The sequence below is a fragment of the Epinephelus moara genome, chromosome 14, assembly GCF_006386435.1.
Source record: "Epinephelus moara isolate mb chromosome 14, YSFRI_EMoa_1.0, whole genome shotgun sequence".
Classification (NCBI taxonomy): domain Eukaryota; kingdom Metazoa; phylum Chordata; class Actinopteri; order Perciformes; family Serranidae; genus Epinephelus; species Epinephelus moara.
Genome location: NC_065519.1, coordinates 13,331,947 through 13,359,781, shown reverse-complemented (window position 1 = coordinate 13,359,781; position 27,835 = coordinate 13,331,947). Strand labels below are relative to the sequence as shown.

The 27,835-nt window shown below is 43.6% G+C and overlaps 1 protein-coding gene across 1 annotated transcript; it reads left to right on the top strand.

Annotated features, from left to right (window-relative positions):
* The first annotated feature begins 1,915 nt into the window (after positions 1 to 1,915).
* LOC126400714 (SLIT and NTRK-like protein 3) lies at positions 1,916 to 27,384 on the top strand. The gene is made up of 7 exons (XM_050061625.1): positions 1,916 to 2,055; positions 4,788 to 5,068; positions 5,249 to 5,500; positions 5,755 to 5,870; positions 6,153 to 7,082; positions 10,022 to 10,241; positions 24,042 to 27,384. The coding sequence occupies exons 2-7, from the start codon at positions 4,853 to 4,855 to the stop codon at positions 25,170 to 25,172; spliced, it is 2,865 nt and encodes a 954-aa protein (XP_049917582.1). The 5' UTR covers positions 1,916 to 2,055; positions 4,788 to 4,852; the 3' UTR covers positions 25,173 to 27,384.
* The last annotated feature ends 451 nt before the right edge of the window (positions 27,385 to 27,835 follow it).

Genomic DNA, 27,835 nt, shown 5'->3' with positions numbered 1-27,835 from the left:
GGTTCAACGACAACACCACGGTGAGGCAAAGCGAGTGTTTTTCTCCCAGATTCTCCGTCACGGGCGTCGTTACACTCACAGAGGTAGAGGATATAGCCTCAGGTCTGGGATCACATTACCCCGGCCACAGATCTGGCATCACAAATCACAGAGCCGGGGATGATATCTCAGTGTCAGGGCCTTATTTATATACAGCTGCACCCCCTGCATGTTAAAATTGACTTAAATGTGCATCTGTGAGCAGTCTCCACCATGTGCATGTATGGGCCTCTGCCTCTGCCGGCCTGTTTCCATTGCGAGCCAGCGTTAAGTAGCCTTGTGGGGAAGCTGTAATACAGCCTAATGCACCTGAGAGCCCCTGAAATCTATAACCATCATCTACATCTTCCTGATATTACTGGAACCGTCTCTGTTACTGTTTCAGATAGGGATCTCCAGGGAGAGCTCTCTCCTCCCCATGCCTCTCCCTACAGCAGAGGAGGGGAGGAGAGTGTGTGAGGCAGAGATGCACCTTCTCCATTTCCTCAAGGTGATTCACCTTAATGCACGCTGAAATCAATGTGAAATTGAACTGAAAATTGAACTTTCAGCTCAGTAATGTGGAAGACATGTTGTTATTAAATCTTTTCCTATAGCCATGAAACCGGCTGACTGATATTTGAACGCTTTTGAATGCTTGTTTTCCACGCCGGGGCACCACGGTGTCCTTGATGGAAGCCCTGCGCACTTCCAAAGGTGTGTGGGGACGGAGGGGAGGGGAGGGGAGGGGAGCTCCATACCTGCTACTTAGAGGCAGTATTGATGGAGCAAGCAGCCACCCATCAGGATGTGGTAGGAAGCTACAGGAGGAAGGTGGTGGAGGAGAGGAGGTGGGGGCTCCATCGCTCTCAATCTCCGCGGCATCTGTTGCGCCCACCGCCTCCATTTGGCAGGACAGGTGTTTAGATGTAGGCCCGGGCCCTCCCTGTAATCTCCCTCATAAAAAGTCACCACAGTTTTTTTTTTCTTCTTCTTTTCCAATCCTGACTGATGCTCGCGTGCGTGCAAGCAAAAAGTGAGTGCGCGACGGAGCCAGCTGGCACGAGTCGCCATGGTAACACACACCGGTTTCACGAAATCCGTCGGCGCTTAAGGGCAAGAGGAGAGATGAATAAACTAATGAGATTATAAATTATTGTCGGTATAGCTGAACAGTCGGGGTATTTTTACCAGACTGCACACGCGGGCAACGTGAGGAGAAAGTTTATGGGGGCCCCCATTGTCTGTGACTCTGTTGTGTCTTCTGTAATCTGTTTATGACGAGGAGGTGAACTGGAGGAAACCCACCCCGCGCGCTTCACGCCTTCCCTATACACAAAACTAGCAGTTGCGCGCCGCCTTATTGCATGATTAATTCCCCCCCCCTTCTCCACCACCACCAGCAGCACCCCCTGTTTCTCCTCTATGAATTACCCAGTTGTGTGTTGAGATGAAGAGAGGATTCTCCATCACCGCGCAGGCTACAACTCCGCGCATTGCACGCCTGTCCAGCAGCGGTCCAGTGCCGCAGCTCCCACGGGCTGCACTGTGGAGAAGCGGACCTGCATCCTAAAGCCAATCGGGTTTTTTCTCTCTTTCTCTCTCTCTCTCTCTCTCTCTCTCTCTCCCGGTTTTTATCCTCCACCTCATTGCAGTCTTATCACGTCCCCCCCCCCTCTCCTCTCCTCCTCTTGCTCTGGTCCCCACGTCCCCCCCCCCCTCTCCTCTCCTCCTCTTGCTCTGGTCCCCCCCCTCTCCTCTCCTCTCCATCCCTCCCTCCCCATCCGCCTGAGCCGCTACAGGAGAGGAGAGAGGGAGAAGAGTGCGGCTGAATGTGAACGACATGTCGACAGTCAGCCTCTAAAGTGTTTTCTCGGTCGTTCCCTAATTCTTTGGCGGCGGACTGAGTGAGTATTACCCGCATCCCTGCTCTGCTAAGCGTCGCTGTGTGGATCAGAGAGGCTGGTGGGGAGAGACAGACAATGGGGAATGCAATTGGATTGCGTTACTCTGCCAAGGATTTTCATACATAGCCTGGTAAATGTCTTAATAGGGTCTGTTAATGACTAGGCTGTTTAATTGGTCATGCTTTAATTCTGCTAACTATTACAATTTGTGTGTGGTTAATGTTAAAGAGGGAGAGGGGGGGGCTAATTGATTTTCTTGGAGGGGCTGTGGGCTATCCAGGCTGATAGCCCCCCATGCATTTGATCTGTGATGCTGCTGCTCGCCTGATAGTGCGGGTCTGTGCTGGGGAGAGCAGGGGCCCATGTAAAAGCCAGGGCTCTGTGTCTTCTGACGGACAGAGAGGACGGAGAGGTAGACACTGGAATTATGTGACATGAATAATATGCTGAGGAATAAGCAGTGACCGTCATCTCTGGTTCGCTTGCGTCAGTGTGCAGGTCTAGAGGAGAGAGGAGAGGAGGATAGAGGAAAGAACTCAGAGAGACTCAAGAAAGACAGGGAGGGATGCCACACCTGTGTCAGGCCTGTTTTCAGATGGACAGTTTGTTAATTTATGCTGTGCTGTCAGCACTCAACACACAAGTCCTTTTGCTTCCTTGTTCCCATAATGATGCAGAGCTATGCCGACTGCTGACTAGTCCACTTGGCTGATTAAAGAAAGAGGCTTGAGTGTTGACTGTGTTGCTTCTTATTAAGCAGAGATGGCCATCCACCAAAGCAGAATCTAACAGGAGGGATCCCAGTGGTCTATCTGGACTCGGTATTGATCCCCTCCATATAGGGGGCTTCGGGCCCAGCAATAAACAATGCATTTTGTTTGACGAATGCGAAGCCCTGCTGGGACTGTGAATGGGTTGCGTTCTGTATCGTATTCCGATTTGTCAAACACTATTGAGCACGTCGGCCTAGATTGCCCTGCGTTTTCTTGTGTGAAGCAAAACACTTTGAGAAATGGCCTCATCTTTACCGGGGTGTTTTTCACTCCTTCTTCTTCTTCTTCTTCTTCTTCTTGTGCTTTTCGGTTGCAGGGTTGTCCAACAAGTATGGCAGCATTGGTTTGTTATGAAAGCACACACACTCATCTACACGTGTCTACCTGTTTCTGTACTTGGCAGGCTCTGAAAGCACACTTTTTTTTCCTTCTGTTTTTTTTGGATATGGTTTGACCTTTCTCACATTGTTTTCAGCACACACACACACACACACACACATGTAACTTGGCTCCGGCTGCTGCTTCTCTCTCTGCGAGGCAGGCGTACATTGTGTGCAGGGCGAGAGGAGGGCTTTGATATAATCAATATCAGATTTCAGCTGGTTCACTGTGAGCTCTCATCCTGAGTGGCAGCCTTGACTGACTTCCTACTGCTTATGCAATCCCACTCCCACCTCGCCCGTTTCCTCTTCCTTTGCACCTACTCTCTGCCCATTACTCTTCCTTTATCTGTCTGTCTCTCCTTTTTTACTCCATTCCTTCACCTTGCTCCCATTTTAACTCCTCCTCCTCCCACTCCTTCTCATTTCCACCTCTCCCTTCATCCTTTCCCCCCCGTCATAATCATCTCTGTGATTGCTCTTCCTCTCCCGGGCGGTGATGTTTTCACTGCTGCCTCCTTGTCTAACTCGCTGATGCTAGATTATTGCTGTATGATTACAGCTACCATACCATGATCATTATTGCATTTCGCATGGCAGTGTTCAACACTGTATGAGCAGATCGAGATGCTTTATCCAATTTAGATCTCATTAAGACTTGAGAGGAAATATCCCCCCATGCGAGCCTCACATCTTCTTTTGTTTGTTGTTTTGTTTTTTTGTTTCAAGGACTTCTTCTGCAACTTTCATTCTGGTGTTATAGCAGTGCCATCATCACTATCACCATCAGTTCATGTTCCTGCCTGTCACCGCGCTGCCGTCACATCAGCGCTTTTGAAAATTTCTGAAGAGTTTGGATTCGCAGCGATGCTTTCACTCCACTGTCATTACCACAATGATGATTATGACGGGACTCGATGGCTGTTGATAACCTAACATACTCCGCTGATTGATAATATGGGGTTTTTCGTGCCTCATCCTTCTGTTCTCTGATTGCCATTCATCTTATTAAATGGAGCAGTTCATTAGACAGAAGCCTTATGAATCTGATTTGCATTCGCCCATATTCATATTGCATACATTAAAACAACACATGCGTGACATTTTAGCTTCACCGGGCATTTGAGAGCACAGATGAATATATTCATCACAAGCTTTTTTTTTTTTTTTTGTTTCCCCATCCCTACTTGTCCAAAAAGCCACTCTGAGAATGATAAAATGTGATTCACAGGTGAACTAGCCCACGTGTTTGCCTTTGTTTTGCATTTTCAATGTCAGTATTTGAATTTTTAATTCAAAAGCGGTGTTGTAGCAGCCGAGAGCTTGTTCAGCAGGTTGTTTTAAATCAATATTTCCTGCTTTTGGGAGCCCTGTAAATCCAAAGCATTGCTCTCCTGTGCTGAATACATCTTACATATGTTTACCATGCTCATATCACTGCACACTGTGGCCTCCAGTTGCCCTATACATCATTATTCCAATGTAATGTAAATCTTTCCCCATGGCGCTCCGGTCCGTGTGATTTAACTTTTATTTTCTGACTGCTTTAGTATGCTTGTGATGTATCATCAATCTGATTCATCCTGAACTGACTTTTGCTGCTGCCTCCCTGGCTGTTTGCCCTCTTTTAATCGTGTGTGTGTCTGTGTGTGTGTGTGTGTCTGTGTGAATGTATGCATGCACCGTATGCACCGTGCATCTCCATGCAGTGCGGTGAAGGGCCGATGCAGGGCCGTAGCCCCAGGCCGCTAAGCTGAGAGGGAGAAGCAGGAGGATGCAGTGGGTCACTCTGGCAGTGGCCCTGGGGTGTGTGTGTCTATCCCGGGCGTCACACACCCCCACCCCCACCCCCACCTCCACACACACCCCTCTAGTGGACAACTCCGAGGAGGAAGTGGACGAGCCGTGCTTCGAGCCGTGCACCTGCGAGGTCAAAGAAGGCGTGCTGCACGTGCACTGCGATGGGCGGAGCTTCACTAATGTCAGCCAGGTATATCACCACTGCTCATTTGTCTGGCCGTGCACGTGGAGCTGCAGTGTTGTTTATCTCATTAACATACCGTATCACCAAGTCTAATATCCTGCCTGTAACGTGGCTCACGGGTGTTTCTAACTGTTCAATTCATGTAATTAATAAGATAACTAATCAGACCTGTAATTAATCATTCAGGTGTCACAGTCGTGGGTCCGCCCTTTCAAACTCAACCTCCAGAGGAACTCTCTGAGGCGTCTCTATAGCAACGGGTTCCAGCACCTTGGCAACGCAGTGTCGATAAACCTTGGCAACAATGCACTCCAGGACATCAGAGTGGGAGCTTTCAACGGGTTGGCCAAACTGAGGCGCCTGTACCTCCACGAAAATAAGCTGGAGGTCTTCAGGAATGACACTTTCGCCGGGTTAGAGGCTCTGGAATACCTCCAGGTGAAAACTGAGAGGATGATACGTATTGATCATCAGTGTTTGATGGAATTATTGACAAATGTGCCCGAGATTACAATAGATAGACGTGACAGCACGGCTAGCAGGTGGCTTGATTGAAAGAATCTTCAGATCTCTGCATTTTCAAATAGAGAGTGCCTCAGCTTTTTCCTGCTCCATTCAGTCGATTTCTTTTTTTCTTTTTTTTTCAATTGCAGCAATTACACGTTCATCACATTTTCTCTTTTTACCTGCAGGCCGACTACAACGTGATCAAACGAATCGACAGCGGCGCTCTGAGGTTCCTCTACAAGCTCCGGGTTCTCATCCTCAACGACAACCTGATCCCCGTTTTGCCTGCTCATCTGTTCAGGTTAGATTCTGATTATTCCGCTGCAAAGCTTTTAAATTATGCCGGGACGGATCTGTAGAAATATCAGTGTCAGACACAATTAGCCAGTCTGTACTGTTGTCGAATTAATGTTTCCGTGGCGTACTATTTCATATCATAAAAGACGGATTAATCATCAGATAAAAAGCAGATTTCTCAGCAATGGAATGTGTGAACCTTTATTTTCACTTACTATCAGATTGTCCTTTCATCTAACCTAGCTAACTACCCCCCCCCCCCCCCCCCTCTTCTCTCCTGTTCCAGATCTGTGTCTCTGACTCATCTGGACCTGCGGGGAAACCGTCTGAAGAGCCTGGCATATGCTGGGACGCTGGAGTACGTTGGTCGTTCCCTAATGGAGCTACAGCTGGAGGAGAATCCCTGGAACTGTGGCTGCGAGGCAGTGCAGCTACAGCAGTGGCTGGGTCAGATCCCTTACACGGCGGTAGTCGGGGACGTTACCTGCGAGTATCCCTTCCACCTTCACGGCAAGGACTTGAGGGAGATACCACGCAAGGAGCTGTGCGCTGACCTCCCGGATAAAGAGCTGCAAGCAGAGGGGGGAGGTGCAGCAGCAGGATCACAGCCCCAACACTTGCCCCCAAACTCTAAACCCAACTCCCACCCTGGGCGAGTCAGGCCGACTAAACCCTCCTCCATGGTCCACGGCTCCCGCCAGAACACCCATACCTCCTCCACTTCATCGTCATCTTCCTCAGCAGAGCGCAGAGACAGAGAGAGGCAGCCGAGGCCGACTAAAAGGCCTCGACCCTCCAGAACATCCCCCACACCCCGCAGCCTGATGCCCAACCAGAATCCCCCCGTGGCCGGCTATCAAACGCGACCCCCCATCCCCATCATTTGTCCCCTGGGCTGCACTTGCAACCTGCACATCACAGACCTGGGCCTGACCGTCAACTGCAAAGAGAACGGTTTCCTCAATGTGTCCCAGCTCACGCCTCGGCCTCTCAACGGCCGCAAGCTGTACCTGAGCGGAAACCTAATCCAGAGGATCTACCGCGCAGACTTCTGGAATTTCTCCAGCCTCGACCTGCTTCACCTGGGGAACAACCGCATCTCGTACCTCCAGGAGGGCGCCTTCTCCAGCCTCTCGAGCCTGAGGAGCCTCTACCTGAACGGGAACAACCTGGAGAGGCTCAGTCCCCACATGTTCCTGGGGCTGCAGAATCTGAGGTAGCTTTTTTTCTTGTTGTTTTTTTTTGGATAGCTCCCAGCAGTTTCAAGCCTAAACTGCACTTCAAACAAATTCATAAACTGAAACCACATGTCAGCTTAGGTATTTAGACATTTTTAAATAAGTATGTGGAAATTAATTTCACTGTAATACTGGCATAGCGCACAGCAGAACATTTTGATTACCATTATGCTGGAATTTGATTGAAATGAATAGGTGCCCATTCTTTTCCAGGAGTGTCATTTGTTAGTCACGCTGCCTGATGGCATGCTTCACTTGAGGTGTGAGCCTGTGTATGAGTGACAACGTGAAAATTAATGTTTTTTTTGTGTTCGCATACAGAGGTGTTAATAAGGCAGTGAGACGTCTGGATGGTGCCAGGAATTTGCCTTTTGGAAGAAAGGGGGCTTATTATGAAAAGGAGTCGTCAGAGTGATGCATAAGTATCGTTGTCAGATTAAGCTTACAAAGATAATTCCTCTGCAAATAATGTATACGGCAAATATCTACAGTCAATAATTGTATTTAGTCAGCGAGCTAAACATCGCTGTGTTTGAATAAGACAACAAGTCAACTTTCATCCACTGCTGTGTAAAGACTGAGAAGGTTCGTGCCGTAAGACCTTCGTATGCAGAACATCATCCAGCCTCTCAGCTCCACCGGCTCTATATTTAAAGATAAGGTTCAGAACATCTACGGGAGCCATTAATTTGACTATTAATCAATAATAAAGATCCTCTCAGGACATTCAAAAAGTCTTCCTCTTAACCTCTCGTTAGCCTTTGTTAGTGACTCCAGGGCAAGTGAGCGGTAAGTAATTTAAACCAGATCTATTACTTATTGCAGCGATGGAACTATATTGAATCGCTAGCATGCAGGGAGAGGTCTACAGTCATACTTAATTCCCCCCCTAAATTCAAATTAATTTCTGTTATTGAAAAAGAAAACGTAAAAATTCAAAGTGTCTTAAATCTGACACGATGATCAGGCATGCCAAGGCGAGTGTAAGAACTCATCAGTGCAAAATGACACAATATCATTTGACAGTGATCAGCTAATCAGCTGTGAAAAGCACAGATTAAATCACATTTCTGTTATGACTACCTTACATAAATATTCATTCATGTTATTATCATGCCGGGGTGCAGGGGATGTAAATTATGCTTCAAGATAAATCGATTGAAACGTGAGAAATTCAAACTGTGCTCTAATCAAGAAAAACTTATTGAGACAAAGTTGAGACAAAGAATGTTTGATGTTGTTATATTTCATGTGTCTTCACTGTCAGATATCACTGAGTAGGGAAGTGCAGTACTAGCTTCCTTTAAAGGTACACTGTGCACGATTGTAGGTAGCTGTAAACATGGAAGTAAAAGACCTCGCTATATTTGTATTTTTTATAAAGCCCCAATCACACCTGAGTGCTGTGGAGATACACACCCATAAATATGGAGGGCAAAAAATGACATAACTATCATAAATAAATAAATAAATAAATGTATAAATAAATAAATGTATAAATATTTACAGAAATTAACAAATAATTATGGAAATAATTAACTAAATTAATGTTAAAAAAAGATGTAAATAATACATAAATGCATAAATAGAGAAATAAATGCAGAGGTTAGGACCTCTTACTGCATTAACATACAGGCAAAGAATTGCAAAAATAAATTCATATCGTCGTAAAAAATGTAGAAATAAATTAGAGATATTTATTTTTTCCTTTTCATTGACTCACAAAATACAAACAGAACAACAAAAATGCACAATTCTGCCAATTCATCAGTGAGTCCTGTGATTTCTAACCCCCTCATAACAAATATTGAAAAATCAAAACCAAAATTGAAACCAACTCTTTACCAATATACCTCTCAAACAATATCAGTTAGTTTTTTCACAATTTTTCCGATACTTTCATTTTACATCAATAAAGATATTTATTTATGTTCTGTTTAATTATCAACTTTTATTTATTATTTTTGTTTATTCCAGTATTTATTTATTTTCATATTTTTTCTTTATCCTTGTATTAATTTATTTTGTTCCATATGTTTTATTTCAATATTTATTTATTTATATATTTATTTATTTATTCCTGTATCATTTCATTTATTTAGTTCCATATTTGCTTTTTAAGTATTTATTTATTTATTTTCATATGTATTTCTTTTTTTCCTGTATTAATTAATTTATTTTGTTCAATATTTATTTATTTATATATTTATTTTTTTATTTATTTCTGTATTCTTTTATTTTTTTAGTTCTGTATTTGTTTATTTCAGTATTTATTTATTTTTTCATATTTATTTCTTTATTCCTGTATTTTTTTGTTTAGTTTCATATTTTTTATTTCAATATTTATATATTTATTTCTTTATTCCTGTATTATCGTATTTATTTAGTTTCATATTTTTTATTTCAATATTTATATATTTATTTCTTTATTCCTGAATTATTTTATTTATTTAGTTCCATATTTGTTTACCTCAGTATTTTTTATTTTCATTTTTTTTTTTTTTCCTGTATTATTTTATTTATTTAGTTCCGTATTTGCTTATTTAAGTATGTAATTATTTGTATTAATGTATTTATTTAGTTCCGCATTTGTTTATTTTTTAATCAATTTATTGATACTTAAGTCATTTTTCGTCCTCCGTAAATTAAAGTCCTAAACATAGAAAATAAAAATAGAATAAGAAAAAATGGGCAAAGGACAGAGTCTCCACAGAAAATACACTGCCAAACATTTCTAGTGGGTCATTATTGATGATTGAGGATGATTATTTCTGTATGAAACTATTAATTGTTTAGGAAAATCCTTCACAGTATGTCTTTATCATAACCACTCCCCATTTATCCTCCTGTTTGCACAGTCCATCTTCAGTTTCCATGTAAACAGGGACGCCATAACGCTGTCCTCTCCTCTCTTTAGGTACCTTTATTTTGAGTACAACGAGATCCGCGAGGTCGATCCAGGGACCTTTGACTCCATGCCGTCCCTCCAGCTGTTGTTCCTAAACGCCAACCTGCTTCGGAGCCTCCCCCTCGGCGTGTTCTCTGGAGTTAATCTAGCTCGACTCAATCTGAGAAACAACCACCTCCTACAGCTTCCTATGGAGGGCGTGCTGGAGCACCTCACCGGCCTGGTGAAGGTTGGTGCAACTGTTTTCTCTGAATGATTGAGGGGAGCTTCGGTGCAGGTGGCTGCTTGAAAAAAAACATGATCCTGATCTGCTCACCCGCTGGTGTGTAAATGAGTCAGATACCTGGCATGAAGCTTTTAGCAGATTTAGGCCAAATAACATGCATTTTGTTGAGTGACAGTGGCAGGGTGAAAAATGGGAGATTATTGAATTGGATCACCCCCGTTGATTTACTAAACGAAAATGTGCATAATTATACAGAGTATGTTTATTTCAAATGTCAGACGATGAGATTAAAAGAACTAATAGATTGCCAAGACACATTACATTATCACAGCTTGATGAACTAAACAAAAACAAGCCGAAATCTTGGATGAAGCCGCACCCGCTCCTGAAACTTCTGGCAGCCCCTGATCTCCTGGCCTCTGGCACAGCTGCAGTTTTCTCCGTCATCTGCATCGTCTGTTGTTCTGAGAGCTCTGCTGCGGCACGTGGGACTTCGGTTGCGCCTCAGGTATTCTAATTGGAAAATTGCAATTGACTCGATTTGCATAAGTGGTCTTAATAAATCAGGAGCTAAACTGGAGAAAGCCGAACCCCTCAAGTTTTTGAGCATGGTTGTAATTAATGCACCTCTTTGTAAATCGGCTGTGTAAACTACTGTATGTGTTAAATTCAGTGTTTGTGTCAGGCCTTAGCTCGCACATTTAACTGCAGCGTTACAGTATGTGACTGGTTGCTGCACACAAAGCGCCGATAAGGACCGAACCCAAGGTATTACATTTTTTTCATCCTGCCTCCTCTCACTTCAGCAAATTTAGTGTACCAGGCTTTTCTTAGACAGCCCGAGTAGAATGAGGTAAGGTGGGTGTGGATTAGCCTGAATGTCATTGTGAATTTCCATTTTACTTTGCTCCGTGAAAAATTCCCGATCCTAGGTAGTGTGGGTGAGGCTGGCAGTTCAGAGGCTGTTTCTAAATGTTTGCTCAGGGGAAGGACGACGGTGGTTTATGAAGCTGGGGGAACCATGTAGAAGTGTATTATGTTTTTGTGCTGTTATACGCCTCTGATGTCCAAGAGCATTAAAGCATCCACCAAATGGAAGTACACTGTGTGCCATATTCATAAAGCCCAGCGGTATCACCATTGTAGCGCTCAAAAATCTGTAGCACGGTAATTGAATTCATTCATTTACCAGGGTTGTTATTACTCCGACAAAGCCACATTAGCGCTGCCCGTGGACTGCAGAAAATAATGTGACAATGATATCACCTGTTGACTTACTGCTGGCCTGTTTGAAGCTCGGGAAGCGGGATTTCTGGGCGCTGGCGTGTGTTTTCCGAGCCAGAGTTTGCACAGTAAAATCAAAGGGTAACACAGATGGAAGAAGGGTGAAGCTCGCAGCTGCTGTAAAAAAGCGGTCCATTTTGATAATCATAAAGCAGCAGCATGTATAGCTTAGAGTCATTGTCGCCATCAAGAACAGGATTAAACAGTTACACCCACTTACACGCGCTGATATTTCTGAGAAAAATACCTCCCCTGATGTCACTGTTATTCAAAAAAATAGCTATTAATGAGACATTAGAGAGAAAATGAAAATTACCACAGTGTTCTTTAAATTAGTTAATTAACAGCAACACAAGAGCAAATGAATCTTCCCTTTGAAAACCAGCGGCGAGAGTATTATAAAATCAAGGTGAATCAGAATCGGAGTGTGTGCCAGGAATATGTACAGTTCAGGAATACATATGTCTTTCTCAGTAAATGCAAAGAGCATGCTGTGTAGCTGGGCAGCTCGCTCTCATCACTGCCAGCTGCAATGAGGAAACTTGCCTACAGCCACATCTCACCTTGTGTAAAGATGTCGGATAGACAAAAAAAACAATGCACACTGCTGAAAGATTGATGAAAACAACACAGTATTCACCAGGGGGCAGGGTAGACAGGAAACTATTTAATGTCCGACTAATATTCACTTTTATTTGAGTCTGTGTTAATACTTAGTTCATCTTAAATGGGACAGTTTGACATTTTGGGAAACACACACTTGGCTGTATTTGCTTTCTTGCTGAGTTAGGTGATCTGTTTGTTCAATATGAGGCTGCAGCCGGTGAGCTTATTACTGTAGCATGAAGAAGGGAAACAGCTAACCTGGCTTTATCCAGAGGTAACAAAATCTACCTCTGCATTATATATCATATCTTTAAACTTTAAAGGAACAGTTCACCTCAGAATGAAAAATACATATTGTTCCTCTTACCTGTAGTATTGTTTATCAGTGTAGATTGTTTTGGTGTGAGTTGCAGAGTGTTGGAGATATCGGCCGTAGAGATGTCGGCCTTCTCTCTAATATAATGGAAGTAGATGGCACTCCACTCGTGGTGCTCAAAGCACTAGAAAATACATTTTAAAAACTCAACAGCAATGTCTCTTTGCTCTTTCGTGACTCAGTTACTTAAGATAATCCACAGACCTTGTTGTGAGCAGTTTTATGAAGGAACTATTTTCTTTCTACCAAGCTGCACCCGCTAACCGTATCACTGTGCAGAAGGAAGCGTGCATAAATGGCATCCTCCTCGGCTGAGCTGTAACGTTAGCTAGCTCAGTGGTGGTACATGCAACTAGAGCGTCTGGCATTTTTGCCGGAGCGCTCTGAACTCCACCAGTTGAAAAAACTTCAACTCAAAGCTAAAAGAAGCCCCACGTCATCTCTTTTGTCCTTCCCGTTGTCCAATCGGATGATTTGAGAGGGGGCGGGCCTTCTGTCATAGTCATGACAACAAGTTTACAGTTGGTAAACAATGGACGAGAAACTGGTGGTAGCAGTTGCTGGATACCTAGAGCTATACGGCCCAATGATAGACAGCAGGTTGTCAAACTGCCCCTGAGTCCTCCTAAAATATGCCTGGAAACGGCCATCATGGATGCGAAGCTCCTGGACCAACTGGTGGTGCTCCCCGTGATCCACCCTCTTTTTTAGGGTCTCATGTACCCACACAGATCTCCATTTCCCTGTGCCCCAACAAACTCTTGCCCTCAACCAGAGCTACAACAAGTACCCTCTGCCTTAACATTTTAGGAACTAGATACTAATAACTGTCAAATAACTAAAATGAATAAACATGCAAAACGTTTCTGTATGATCGGGTCCTGCATAAAACTGCTCACAACAAGGTCTGTGGAATATCTTGAGTACTCGGGTCATGACTTCTAGAAAGAGACATTGCTGTCGAGTTGCCAATATGCCATCTGGTTCCATTGTATTTCGAAGAAGGCAGACATCTCTACGGGCGACACCACCAACATTGCTGCACTGCTCCCGAATCATTGAGCTAAACAGACTATACTGAATTATTAATATAGTGCTGCATGGACGACGAGTTTTTGTAGGATGACACAGAAGTTAGGGCTCCCTCGTCCCTCGTCAGAAAGCCGACGGGACTTTAGATTATTGCAGAAAATAAGCTCTGCAATAAACAAACATCTATAATACTCCTGCATTTTGAAATACAATCGTCAGAAGTAAAAAGCTAACGTTAGGCTATAAGCGAACTACACTACGGTCGCATGACTTCAACGTCGCCACCACTACGAGCCTGCAAAGCCGTCATCGTTGTGATGACGTTCTGTAGTTTAATTTAGCTACTTTTTGAGGCACAAAAAAGCTTCGAAATTCACGAGTGGGGTGTTTACTGACATATTTAATGTTGTAAAACAAAACTTTAAGTCTTGTAAGCTTGTGTTAACCTGATTCCAGCCATCTAACCCATTCAAAAAATCCATTGACTTCAAGTCAAGGGAACCAGGAGTGCTAAAATGCTGACTCATTGTCAGCTTTAAGGACTCACTCCTGCAGCACTCTATACTGCTAAGTGGTTAGCAGCTAGGCAGCAGCTAGGGCAGGGGCTTAATAATATTAACTCAGTTTCCAGTCAGTTAACAGATAATTATAACCACGACTGTCCTCACCAGATCATATCTAGTAATTCTATTAAAAGATTACCTGTCAGTACAGCTCTCGCTTTTTTTTCCCAGGCCATTATTTTCACTTGGCTGCTTTACATCCTCCTGAGTACAAAACAAACCAGCGGATATGTTTATGCATTATATAATTTTTTGAAATATCAGCCAATATTTCTCTTGAAACTGCCCAGCGCAGCACAAGCACAGCCACCACAGGTGTTTTAGACATAAATACATTAGCTCAATAAAAGCCCCCTGAAAATACTAGGCTTTTTTGGAACATGACAGTCCTCTGGCTGGCATACCGATGTATTTTCTATTTCAGGGTGGAAGATATTCTCATTGACTAAATGCCAATAAAGCCGGTTTACAACAGAACGTTTCACTGCCCTGTATAGAAGATGATGTGTGCTGCAATATAAAGGCAGGATTTTCTCGGTAATATTAATAACCACCTTTAATCAATTGCCTGTAGGGCTGGATCATATAGAAATGATTAATATTGCAGTATTATTTCAAATCAATATATGATATTTACTCAGAATCAGCTGATTGCCAGGAGGGTTTTCACATACAAGGAATTTGCTCTGGTGTATAACATAAACAAAGTAAGAGAAAAACAAATGCACAAATAAAGAAATATAAATACAGAATAGTAGAAAATAACAATAAAAATATGAGTTATACTATAGAAATGTTTACTATATTAAAGTAAACAAGCTGTGCAGTTTTGGGAAGTGGTGATTCTGGGTAGAAATGTGGGTTCACAATACAGTGTACCATGACATAATCCCACAACTAAAAGTTAAAGGCATTTTCATTTAATTGATTTAAATGGTTCTTATAGTATTATTCTGTTTTAACAGGGGAGTATCTTGTGATATTAACAAAAATATGTATTCCAAGTTATTAAGATGCCGTGCTGTGATAGATTTTGGTCAATATAAGTTGTTAGCATTTATTTAAAGATGACATTGTGAACCACAAAAAATGATGCAGTCAAATGTAGTGGTAAACTATAAATTATAATACTGGATTATAGGTAAGGCCATATCATCTTGTTCACGGTAATACCGGTATTATTCTTAATATCATATGAAAAATTCATATCGTGATACTCGTGATATTTCAACTTATTGACATATTAACATCATGCTGTTACCCACGGCAACAACAAGCATGGCTGAAAGTGAAATTATTACTCCACAGTGGTTCCAAAAAGAGGAGCAGCTTCAGTAGTGTAGAATAAACTGTGGCGTCCTGAATGTCTTATGAACAGCCCCGGACTTCTCAGACTCTTTTAGTGAGTTACCGCTCAGAGGGAACTCAGTCAGTGGCTCCTCTGGCAGCAGCACAGCGTCTCTCCCTCTCCTCTCTCGACGTGCGCACACGAAGTAGGTGTTGTCAAGTGATTTTGTCATAAACCTTTGGTAATGTAAACCTATGCAATGCTCGTGGATCGACAAAAAGATACATATACGGGAATGTGCGATAGTTATGGTATCATAGCAGCCTGTCACAGGTTACGGCGTGATGATTAGAGGAGAAATGGCAGAGCATAAAGGTCCAGGTGGGAAAACAAACAAACAAACAGGAAATCACCTGTTGATATATATATATATATATATATATATATATACATGTATATAGATCCCAGGGGCCCTTTTTGTATTTGGGAGCTGTTTAAATGTGTAATTTGTGGAAGATTTTATTTTGTTGAACTATTAATATTGTATACAGAATCTGAATCTCACTCTGAGTTACTGTTGTTTACAATGTAAACAAATGAGAGATCAGTTTTGTTTAGTTTTTAATGAAGATTTGAAGGCAAACTGTAAAACTATATCACTTATTTTGTTGCAGTTCTATGTTCTTAAATTAATAATATATATATGTATAATTGTTTTTTTTTACTAATTTGTCATATCGTCAAGAATATTGTTATCGCAAAAATACCCTGAAGTATCATGATATTAATTAAGGGCCATATCGCCCACCCCTACACGTAAGTCTTACATGTGTATTGCACTGGCTAGCTGCCCTGCATTGCGCTCATAGCAGGCTGATCGCTGATACTGGGTCGGCGTTGTCGTAGAACCGTAGCGTCTACCCCTCATTTTCCCCCCAGGTTAACACAGTTAGCTCTGTCAGCATTGTTGCCATTGTTAGCACTGTTAGCAGTGTTGGCAACTCTATTTATTTCCAATGACAGTAGCTAGCACTAGCTCCAAAAGTCACTAGATGACGTTATAGGCTATTTGCATAGTGGTGACCTGAAATATTGTGATATTATTTTCGGGCTATATCGCCCACCTCCAGGTAGGGCTGAATTCATTGTTGATAAATCTGTTGATTGTTTTCTTGATTAATTGATTAGTTGTTTGGTCTATAAAATGTCAGAAAATGCCGAATAGCATTTTTTCCTGAAGCCCAAAATGACATCCTCAAATGTGTTGTTTAGTTCGCAACCAAAAGATGCTCAGTTTACTGTCATAGAAAAGTTTAAAAGTCTGGGAAATATTCTGGATTTTAAGATGGAATCTGAGAATTTTGACTCTTTATTCCTTAAAAATTTACTCCAATTAATCGACTATCAAATTATTTGGCAATTATTTAACAGTTGACACCTACTGCAGCTCTGATTCGCCAACCCTATATATCTGTAGCAGTCGTGAAAAGTAGATTCTTTATAGAAGATACAGAAACCTGCACTCATTTTGTTGTTCAGCATTGTATCTTTCTGCAGGTACCAGGGCAAACATACTCATCGTGTCATGTCTACATGCTTCCATCGCACTTTTCGGCACACTTCAAACACAAAAAATCCAGATATCTAATACGGCAGCATTAAAAGTCAGTGTTTGTTTTCCCTCAGAATAAAAGATCAAGGGCCTCTTTCTAGACTCACCATGTTGCACTGATGTTCAGCAATCACACCGAGGCAGAGATGCCAATTTCTCTACTGACAATAGCCTCAATGGACCAGAAACTCTTGCTCTTTGCTCTTTGCTATTACTACCGCTCTCTCTCCACCTACATGAAACACAAACTGCTGGATAGAACAAGTTCATGCCCCTTCTCAAGGGGTTGTTGAAGTCGCTCTGGGAAATATGGGAAATCACTATCTGAGGTAGAAGTCGACGAGGCAGGCAAAGGGAGCGTGAGTACACTATGAAAGTAAATTACAACACTTCAGAAACAGAGGAAAAGAAAAAAACCTCCTGGAATGCACTCAGCATCACCGACTGATGAAATCTAACGGTGTGAGAGTGTCCATGAGTGGATCGCTTTGACGCATTTCTGGGGCTTTGTATGTATAACATCTCACATATAGTGTAGCCATGAAGACAGCTTTTCCAATTTACATACTTTTCCAGAAAGAAAAATCCTTAAATTCTTGCATATACTGCAGATTCCCCTCCCAATGCACTCTTTTCATTTTCGCTCTGTGGATTATTCAAAAGACAATGAAACACATTCATCAGTATGGAGAAGGCTTGGCAAGCTGAAGCTCAGGGCCGTCTCGTCACCAGAGACTACAGCAGAAACCTTGCACCAGAACTTCCTAAACCTGCTTATATTGACTATATTTCTCTGAAGTAACTGGTGCAATTGTGATGACTGACAGGATATCGCTGTTTGGGCAAAGTGATCAATTATAAGACACACGGCTGGCTAAGAACATCCCGAATTTCTCCCCTGATGTCTAGGGGTTTTTTTTTTCTTTTCTTATGGCTCCCAAGTATATTTTGGACAATTATTGCTTGATCTTTCATCTGCGTCATAATGATAAAAACCCACAAGAGTAAAATTTGCTCCTCTGCGGCTAAAGCGTGGCAGCTTCCATCCAAAATTGATGGCATTATTTAAGCCGGGCTGAATAAATTCTCTGACAAAGGAGAGGGGAGGTTGTGTTTTTCATGAATTTCTTCCAGTGTATGATAACAAGAAGCATCAAAATAGTGAATGTTGCACTCAAAACTGAGACATTTAATGGTTTTGTTTGTAACTTTAAGATCATCCTTGTGATTAGTGACAACACAGATACTCTATAACTGAGATAACCTATTACAAGCTGCACCAATGGTATGCATGTAATGGTATACACTGTCTCTCCCCCGCATACCTTCCCTCCAGTGTAGTACACATCATGTAGATGGATGAAATCAGATTTGTTTGTTCCTTATTTTGCCGCTTGTTTTTATCTGCTGGCTCAGTGTTTGATATCACCTGAGTGTAGGATCAAGTCAGTTGTTGCCAGATCTCATGAGAGTGTGTTGCTAAAACAGGGACACGTCTCCAGCAAAGTTAATTTTCTCCCGAGTTGTCCGTCTGAAAAAATGCCATTTCAGTGTCAGAATGCTTAGAAGGGTTGGAGCTTGTGAAAAATGGGTCCAATATTTACTCCAGTGCCGATGGGGAGAAGGAAACAGTCATAATCTGTACTCGCTTTCACTTTTCCCATAGGAATGAATGGACTCAGGCCCACTGATAGTCTCCTAAAGGGGTGGGGCATTGGCGATACCCATGTGATACAGATACAGGAAATTAATCTAAAGTGGGCCGGCTTGGTTTATTGATGGTCTCTGGTGACGCCTCTCTCTTAGGATGTTAAGTGAACTGCAGTCAGCATCCTGATGCTCTTTCACCGGTGCTTGTACTCGGTAGCTGTGAGCGAGCACCAGGGCTTCAGCAAAAATACATATCAATCATACTTTGATTAAAGGTACTATCTGTAGAGTTCCTATATTTCATTTGGACCATAAACCCTTTTACTGTCAGTAAACAGATGTCATTTTTTGGTGGGCGGGGCTTAACTGGAGGCAAAACAATTCTCCACAGACATTAGCCAGCACTAGCTAGCTAGTTCTGTTGGCTTGTTTTAGAAGATGGAGCAAAGTAATGCGAGTGGTGCATTCAGAAACCCTGGCACAAACTGCACTTTGCGTAAATTCGAAACGCTCTTTGAATGACATGGCATCTTTGGCTCCCAACAACCCAACAAGACGACATTTTAAGACCCCTATGTAACCTACAGCCCTGTGGTGGCAAGTCATGTTTTGCATCCAGCTAATAAAATGATGTCAGTAGCTATGTTTCCATCCAAAAGTGATTCGAATCATTGGGAAATGTGCATTAAAAGAAAAACAAATCCTGTGTGTTTCCATTAAATGTACAGACTTTGGTGAAAACTACGAACTCGCGCGAGTTTTCCGCAGAACCAAAAACAAAACAAGTCTCGCATTCTTCTTCTACGTTTTCTGGCAGTTGGCAACCAGCTTGTAAATGCATTACCACCTTCCCGACCCGGAGTGTGGATATCACCATGGAGAGAGGCGCGCTACGTCAGACTTAATTCAAACATAATTGTTTCCATCCCCCGTTTTGCGAATCAACCAAAACCCGGCTAAAGCGAGCTTGTGCGAATCAGGGGATTTTAATTTGAATTTTGGCGTTTCCATCATAATTTTACGATGCCATACTTCTAGATGCACATCTAAACAGGCTGATGGAAACATGGCTAAAAGGGTCTATTGGCTCCATGATGCTAGTACTAAGTAGCTTACCATCTTCAAATTACATTATCAGCTGATGTTACAAGCAAGAATAAGTAGAATAAGTTACAGCTAGGTGGCTAACATTAGCTCAGGTTACGGTTAGCTTGTTAGCCGCTACGCATCGCTCTTGGCTAGTAGAGAGCACTTTGGACAGTTAGGGCTTTTTTTGTTTGGTTTAATTAACACCAATTGTCATAATACATAAAGTAGTATCACATATCACGTTAGCTGGGGAAGTAATTTGGCAGGTTAGCCAAGTAACAAATCCGCTAAGATAGTGTTTTGCTAGCGCTAATGTTTGCGAGTAAAGGGTTGTGTCCACGTAAGTATTTTTTTCTAAGGCTGGTGTATTTTTGTAATGCTTTGCAATGGGAGCACCGTGTATTTACGCCGTGCTACAAACGGCACCAGTGCAACAAGGCGCTGAGCGTGAATTCTGAGCGCTGCTGGTTGTGCGTTTTTCTGGGCGCCAAGAGTTGAAAAATGTTTAGCTTTGGGTAAAAATGCAGCCCTCATCATGATCACTTTAGCTGTTCAGTCATAGTGGAGACAAGGCGTCACATCATGTTCAACAGTGGAAGGGAAATCTGTTAATATTCTGTTTACTGACTTGAACCCACACAGACTGGCAGATTTGTCCTCTCTCTGCGTGTCTCAGCCTTTCCTCATCCAGAGCAAGTCCTCTACCTTGTGCCGACATGTCCTAAAAGTCGCTAGAAGTCGCTAAATGACATCAGCTCTGACTGCAGCTGGGAGGGAGGACTGGGCCGTCTAAGAGTGCTTTGGGGCAAGGGAAGGGCCCACAGCAGCATCCGCTGCTCGTTGAGAAGAATAAGAACGATACATGCTCTCACCACAGAGTCTCCAGAAGTCTTCAATAACATCAGAAAAAGTCACTAGATTTGTCGCTAGTTGCTTTTTTGAAAAAGAATTGCTAGAGGGGTCTGAAAAGTCGCTAAATATAGCGACAAAGTCGCTAAGTTGGCAACACTGCTAGCTGGGCGTTTCCTTAGGAGTGCCCGGCGTTTTCAGCTGGAAAAAAAAAATGCTTTGGTGGACATGGGGCCTATAAGCAAGCTATGGTAGCCAGCTATCTGTAACTAAGCTATGCTGCACTGATTTGATCTGGTGTTGGTTGCTTCATAACATTAGCTGCTAAAGTAATTTGCAAATGGCAAGACGACTGATGAATTAAAGGTCCCACATTATGCTAATATTCGGGTTCATACTTGTATTTTGGGTTTCTATTAGAACATGTTAGCATACTTTAATGTTCAGAAACACATTATTTTTTCCTATACTGTCTCCCTGAATACACCTGTAATCACCCTCCGTCTGAAACACACCGTTTTTCATTGGTTTCACTGGAATTACTTTGCTAGGCAACAGCTTGGCTTCATGTTTATGTCCTGTCAACTGAGGTCATTCACATACACTGCAAAACTTTCCAACAGGAAATACCGAAGGACCCATTTATAATATTTGTTTCAAACAGTCTATATAGTATAGTTGTGACATCACAACTTTACGAAAGTCCTGACGGCTCGTTTCGAGGCACACTTTCTGAATTCGGACTGTGTGCATGTCTCCGTGGATTAACCATTTTGTTACTCACACAGTGATTATAGCACCTATACCTACTTTATTTGTAAAAATACATGATCAAAATACATGAAATACAAATCTGACATTTCAAAATATGGGACCTTTAACTAGCCAGATCAGCCCCAGAGTCCTTACAAATTAAATTATGTTAACTATGCAAGATGGTATTTTGCTATTTAAGCTTGTAAGCAATCTTATATTACACATATTTTACAATATGTTTAACATGTCAGCACTTCCTCTAATGTTAGGATTTACTTTCAGCACCGGGCCGAACTGAAATTATGGCATCAGGCACTTAATTTGATAAATTTATGACACCACAAATAAGACAAGAATAAGCTTGCTAGCACAGCCTGCAGACCAGTGGCGAAGTGGTAGTTGATGAGGTGGGTGTGCTACTAGGTAGATGGGTAGGTTACCAAAGAGGAAGTGGGTGCACAAGGACACTACTTCCTTGGAGTCGAGAGGGCGGCCTGGGATCAAACCCCTGGCGCTCAGCATGGTCTTGCTCAAGCTGAAATTGAGTTGCTAAGTGAACACTAAGTGAAGGTCTGTCTCCACCGAGCCACTGCTTTAAAATGCAAATAACACAAACAGCAAGTGTGGACTCTCGTGGTGGTGGGTGTTGGTTTTTTATTGACGTTAGTGGACTGCATTTCCTAGCTAAAGTTTGCTAATGTTGCACACTTTAAGCGCTGTAGCAAAGCTGAAGAGAGGCAAGGCACTCGGGAACATGCACAAAGTTACCTCCTTTGGATTTTGTGGGATAAATTTAGCCCGAGTCCCTTACATAGTAGTCTGTCCACAGGCTGCTGGAGGCAAGTTACGTTACAACCTGTTTACCCACAATCAAAAACACGGGTAAGAAGTTAAATACACAACCTTTAAACAAGACACCGATGGCTGGTTTTGCCACCAGAGTGTTGAAATTCCTGTATGGTAATAATACAGTATCATTACATCCTGTTTGTGACTCTGTAAGTGGAATGACTTTGCTAAAAGGCTTCATGTTCCCCAAAAAAGTGGTTTCATGCACTTGCATTTTCTCTAGCACCAGCACCTGTCAGGCTAACTGAGGGTCTATAATTTCCCTTCAAAACAGAGCTTTGATTGACATGTTGACAGCAAATCACACACTAGGTGACCAGGCGTATAAATTGTAAACGGTGTTGGACATGTTGGGCAGATGCTTGCAAAAGAGAAGGGGATAGAGCCCCTGGGATCCGTGCGGAGGCAAACAATACCAAGAATAAAATGCTTCGAGAATTTCAACCAGATGGTGGACTGCAGTTATAAAAGTTATGAAACTGCAAAAACAAGCTGACATTTCCGTCATACAGTGTTCATTTAAAATGTCACCTTGTTTTTTAACGTGCGTTCACGCTGAATTACAGCTCAGTTGTGTCACAATGATGCTGAAACATGGAAAACTGCACTTTTCAGCGGACCTTTAATATAGAGAAAGTGTTCAAGCTGAGTTAAAACTGCGGCAGAGTGTTGTTTCTACTCACCCTCCAGTCGCAATTATGTCATTATCAAAGCCACACAAAAGCCCACAGTGGGCTAACTCCAATAAAGTGAAGGAGCATCCTGTTGTTCAGCGCGAAGCACGGGGAAGCAGTCGTTCCATGGCTCCCACAACAGCAATGCTGAATCATCTCGAAAAGCATCCATCTATTTCTGCGAGCCAGGGAGCTGGCCTAACCAAATTAGCATGACAACATTTGTGCAAGCTCCTTGGAAGTGTGACAGAGAGAATATCAGCTTTCATTGCCAATGTCATTGCTAAAGATATGGAAGAGATCAGTTCTGCAGACAATGCAGCGTGATGTGAGTGATTCCCTTTGTGCATAATCTGCTTTACCCTTTTCAAAATGTGGCAAAGTGAATATTTGAGTTTGTTTTTAGGACGCGCAATCAATAGCTGGCAATGAGAAAATGGATTTACGCACACACCTATTGGATTATAGCACAGGGGAGAGTTGCATCACATCCCGTCTATTGTTAAAAAACAAAGTGCCGTGATACTCTCACACGCTCGTCACACAAAACCCGCTGCTGAGTTTTGTCAATAACCACTTATGTAAACTCTGAGTGGTCTTTATTGTAAACTGAAATATTCCTATAACCTGCTGTAGTACATGTGTGAACAAGTTTTAAAGTGAGCACTTGTGGGTGGTACAAGTTGAATTGGTCACTGCTTAGTTGTTCTCTATTATTGAGAGTGTATCGCGCCCGTGTGCAGCCATTCAGGAAATGTAAGCACTCCAGTGTGTGGATGACCCTATAATGGCATTATTTACATTAATCAGTGCTTTACATCACCTGCATATTTTAGAAAATCATTTAGCTGGACATCGTGGAGAGCTGCTTTGTATTATGCAAATGCAGAGAAAGTCATTTTTTATATATTCTAGCTGGTGAGAGGCAAAGGTAAGAGGGAAAACATCGTTTTTCTTGTTGTCATCTTATTAGAGCGCCAGCTACCGACTTATTCTTCAACTCATGAGACAGTTAGGAAGTTACGAGCATATATCACGAGGGTGTCAGCAGATTTATCCATTTTTTTGTTTGCTTTCCACAAAATGATTCATGAATTTGCATTGCATGGCAGACCAGTAATTAGTGTGCTGTTGCACAGTGACAAAACGCTGTGGTGTTGTGTGTGTTTCTCCAGGTGGACCTGCAGCAGAACCCGTGGGAGTGCAACTGTGAAGCAGCTCCACTGAAGCGTTGGCTGGAGGGGCTCAGTGCCGTGGTGGTGATGGGAGAGGTGGTCTGCCACTCCCCGGAAAAGACCAAAGGAGTAGACCTCCGCTCCCTCTCCATGGAGCTGCTGTGCCCTGAGCTGGAGCCCCAGGAGGACCAGGAGCAGGAGGAGCAGACAGCCACCTCCACAGCCTCAGACAGCGGTGTGTCGGTTGGATACCCCGGCGCAGGGCTGGGCCCCCTGATCCCTCCGGGGAAGGATTCAATCCCTCTGTCGGTGTTAGTGCTCAGCCTGCTGGTGTTGTTTGTGTCGGCATTCTTCGCGGCAGCGGCACTAATCGCCTACGCCCTGAGGAGGAGGGACAAGCTGCCGTTCCGTCGCCAGGGAGAGGTAGACTTGGCGGGCATCCAGATGGAGTGTGGGATCTTCACGGAGCAGACGCACCACCACCACCATCACCATCACCACGGCCTCCCAGAGACGCCACCCCTACCTCCGCCCGAACACAACCACGTGTACGACACCATCTTGCCCCCGGAGGCTGCATCGAAAGGTCCCAACCCCGCTGCAGCCCCACATATGTGTAGCAACCCCATCTACAAGGAGGAGCAGGATGCAGCCGTGAAACAGCGGCCGCCGCCGCAGCAGCAGCAGACGTTTGCAGCTTCCAAAGAGACAGAGGGAGGATACTGCTCTGCGGTGGAGAAGGAGAGGGAGTGGACACTGGAGGTGTCCTCATCGCCCGTCAACACCGTCACAGGAGCAATGGGACCGCTCCCCGGCCTCCACGGGAACGGTATCCTCTGCCCCACGGTGATCGACAGCCAGGGCCCCACCCCTAAGGTGGAACTGGTGGACTGCCTCTTCAGACTTCCTGCCCCTGAGTTCAGAGACCTGCCAGACAGGTATGCGAGGCCACCGCCCCGCTACCCTCACCCACAAGACTCCAAACAGGACGCCAGACCCGACCAAACGCTCGTGGTCACCACCGCCAGCTCCACAGCAGGTGGTGGTAACAGCAGCCAGAGCGAGCAGGGAGCCAGACTGAGGACCACGCCAGACTACATGGAGGTTCTGGACAGGTCTTACCAGTTTTAACCCCCCTTCCCGCCCCCTTCCTCCTCCTCCTCCTCCTCCTCTTCCCGCTACCCCTCTTCTCTTGTCTCCTCATCATCTCCCTCTCTGGTGATGAATCATCCAGTAACAATGACTCCTGTACAGAGGCTGGCGTGGCTTTGAGAGGAGCCTGTGGGGGAGCGGGACTACACTACACATGTTTATTCCTGGATAACGAGCTGAGGTCAGTTTTTGTATTTTCCCCACTACTGGCGTATAGGTTGGTATTTGGCAAGGATTATCTGATCCCAGATCTCTGCCTGGAGGCGAAACTTCAGCTGCAGCTACTACAGAATTTTTTCCTCTATTTCGCCTCGCAATCGTAAAACTACTGAGGCTCCGTTTTTTTCTACTCAGCGCCACAACGAGCAGGAGACAGCACCGCGGTGGGCGTCAGTGTTCATATTATCAATCTCGCAAAAAGACCTGCGTGGAGGTGAAACTCGCCGGCTCCTCGCAACATCAAACACAGAGTCATAAACTGTGACGGGCAGAAGGTGTGGAGCAAACTGGGTGGACGATGGAGAACCGACGGAGACCAAACGAGAGGGAGAGGGACGACTGAAAACAGCCAAGTGCCTTAGCAATGAACAGCCAGCAGTGTGGTCAATGCTTATTTTTCTATGAATACAGATCTATTTATCTAAACAAAGAGGTTTGACTACCAACGGATGGGACGCTGATGGACGACTGAGACTGAAACCAATCAAAAAGCGGCCGAATGATTGCATTCCCTGGATGAGCCAAAAATAATACTATACCCAGTCAATATTGGAGTTGTTTGTATGCAGTTCAGTTCATTTTCATCTCATCCGGTTAACTTAATTTGCTTATCCAGTTGAATTTTTTTACAGGGCTAGACGAGGGACATATCCAGGAATAGTTTGGTTGCTGTGTGAAATTATGAAAAGGTTTTATGGATGAAAGGATACAGAGATTATGATTATTTTTTTTCCTCTAAGCGCAAGGCGAAACAAAGGAAGGCCGACACACAGAAGGACACTGTTGCAATGGATGCATTTTGGATTTCTTAATCAGCCAGACTTAATGAGGCCACAAGGACCTCTGCTCCCCCCGTTTTCTTTCATCGGACAAAGGCACAGAGGTTATTGTATTGATTTTTACGTATTTCTCAGAGGAAAATTGAACGGCAAAAAAAGAAACAATGGACTAAAAAAAAAACAACACACACACAGGACGTAAAGGCATTTTTTTTGTCAGAAAAAAAAGACAGACACTTCTATCAACTATCGATTATTATCTTTTACGGAGGTACCTTTTTATGCTTTCATCTCCTACCAATAGTAGAGGCAGTTGTGAATATATTTATTCTTAGTTTTTGCGTGTTGAAGCTCTCCTGTAAGGGATCATGTTATATTAATGTATAGGATGATTCTGCATCTGGTTCAGCCTTCTTACCGCCGACCCACGAAATACAATAAAGGGTGCTACGTAAAAACCTTTGGCGATGGCAGCTACTGTGTGACAGATTAACACACACTTACACACACACACATGCCCTGACCCCCACGAATACTCACTCTCTCCGTATCCGTTGCCTTAATAGTGCATGAAAGGAACAGCTCGAGGTGTGCTAAGCCTGTGAGCTTGTCCACGCAGCGTGCTGGGGAGATCAGATGAGAGTGGAGCCCGCAGGGTTCCTCACACACTAAAGGACGCAGATAGAAGTTAATAGTGTGAAATCTACCACATTAATGGTATAAAATCAATACAATCTATTTGTGAAATAAGGACATGTAAGGCCGGTGGCCCCCGGGAGCCAAGGTCGCGAATTGCTCCATCTCTCTCCGGCTTCTGTCTTAATGATTTTCTCCATCTTCCTCCTCCTCTCCTCTACTTCTCATCTCTCCGTTTGATTCTTCTTCTTCCTCTCTTTTCTCCTCTACGTCCCATTCCTCCTCTTTCTCTCTCACCGCTCTGGCTGTCAGCTCAGCCTCGTAGGACAGACACGGAGAGACGCTGTTCTATATGCTGCTCGACACACAGGTAGCTCGCACTGAAGTGTGTCTGTGTGTGTGTGTGTGTGTGTGTTTTTTTTGTTTCTTTCTGCTGTGCTCTCTCCATCCTTCGGTGATGAGTGCAATTCTTCAGACGCCTCCTCACTCTCAGTGTTCAGAACTCTGTTGCACAGATAATCCCCCTGTGGGTGTGTGTGTGTGCACGCAGGACGGTGTTGGTGTGTATTCAGAGGGGGTATGCCTTTGTTTGTAGGTGTGTGTGTTTAAGGAAGTGTGTTTGCGCAGCTAGTTGAGTGTCTGTTTGCGTGTGCGTGACGGAGGAGAGCCAGTGCGGCGCCACAGCCTCAGTCCAGCCTTAATCCTCTAAGCTGTGTAGTTCACTCATGCCACATCAGCCCCATTGTGTCTACAGACAAAGAAGCCCAGTTAAAACTAAATGCCAGTTAAAGCAACAAACGACTAATTATAGCATCATTCTCTCCGTCCTCTTTCTCACTTTTTAACGCTTCCTTCTCGCTTCCTCCGCCTGATTCTTCTCCTTTTTCTTTTTTTCTTTTTTTCGCAACACTTTTCAGCCCTGGACTCGTTCCAGCTGTGTGTGCGTCTGCGTTTTGCACTTGTGTTTCCCTGTATGCGCGCGTGTATGTGTGTTTGACTATCTGACAG

Coding starts and splice junctions, on each gene's coding strand:
- LOC126400714 (XM_050061625.1), top strand. CDS start 4,853: ATGCAGTGGGTCACTCTGGCAGTGGCCCTGGGGTGTGTGTGTCTATCC. Junction 5,069..5,248: donor GCTTCACTAATGTCAGCCAG/GTATATCACCAC, acceptor TTAATCATTCAG/GTGTCACAGTCGTGGGTCCG. Junction 7,083..10,021: donor CTGGGGCTGCAGAATCTGAG/GTAGCTTTTTTT, acceptor TCCTCTCTTTAG/GTACCTTTATTTTGAGTACA.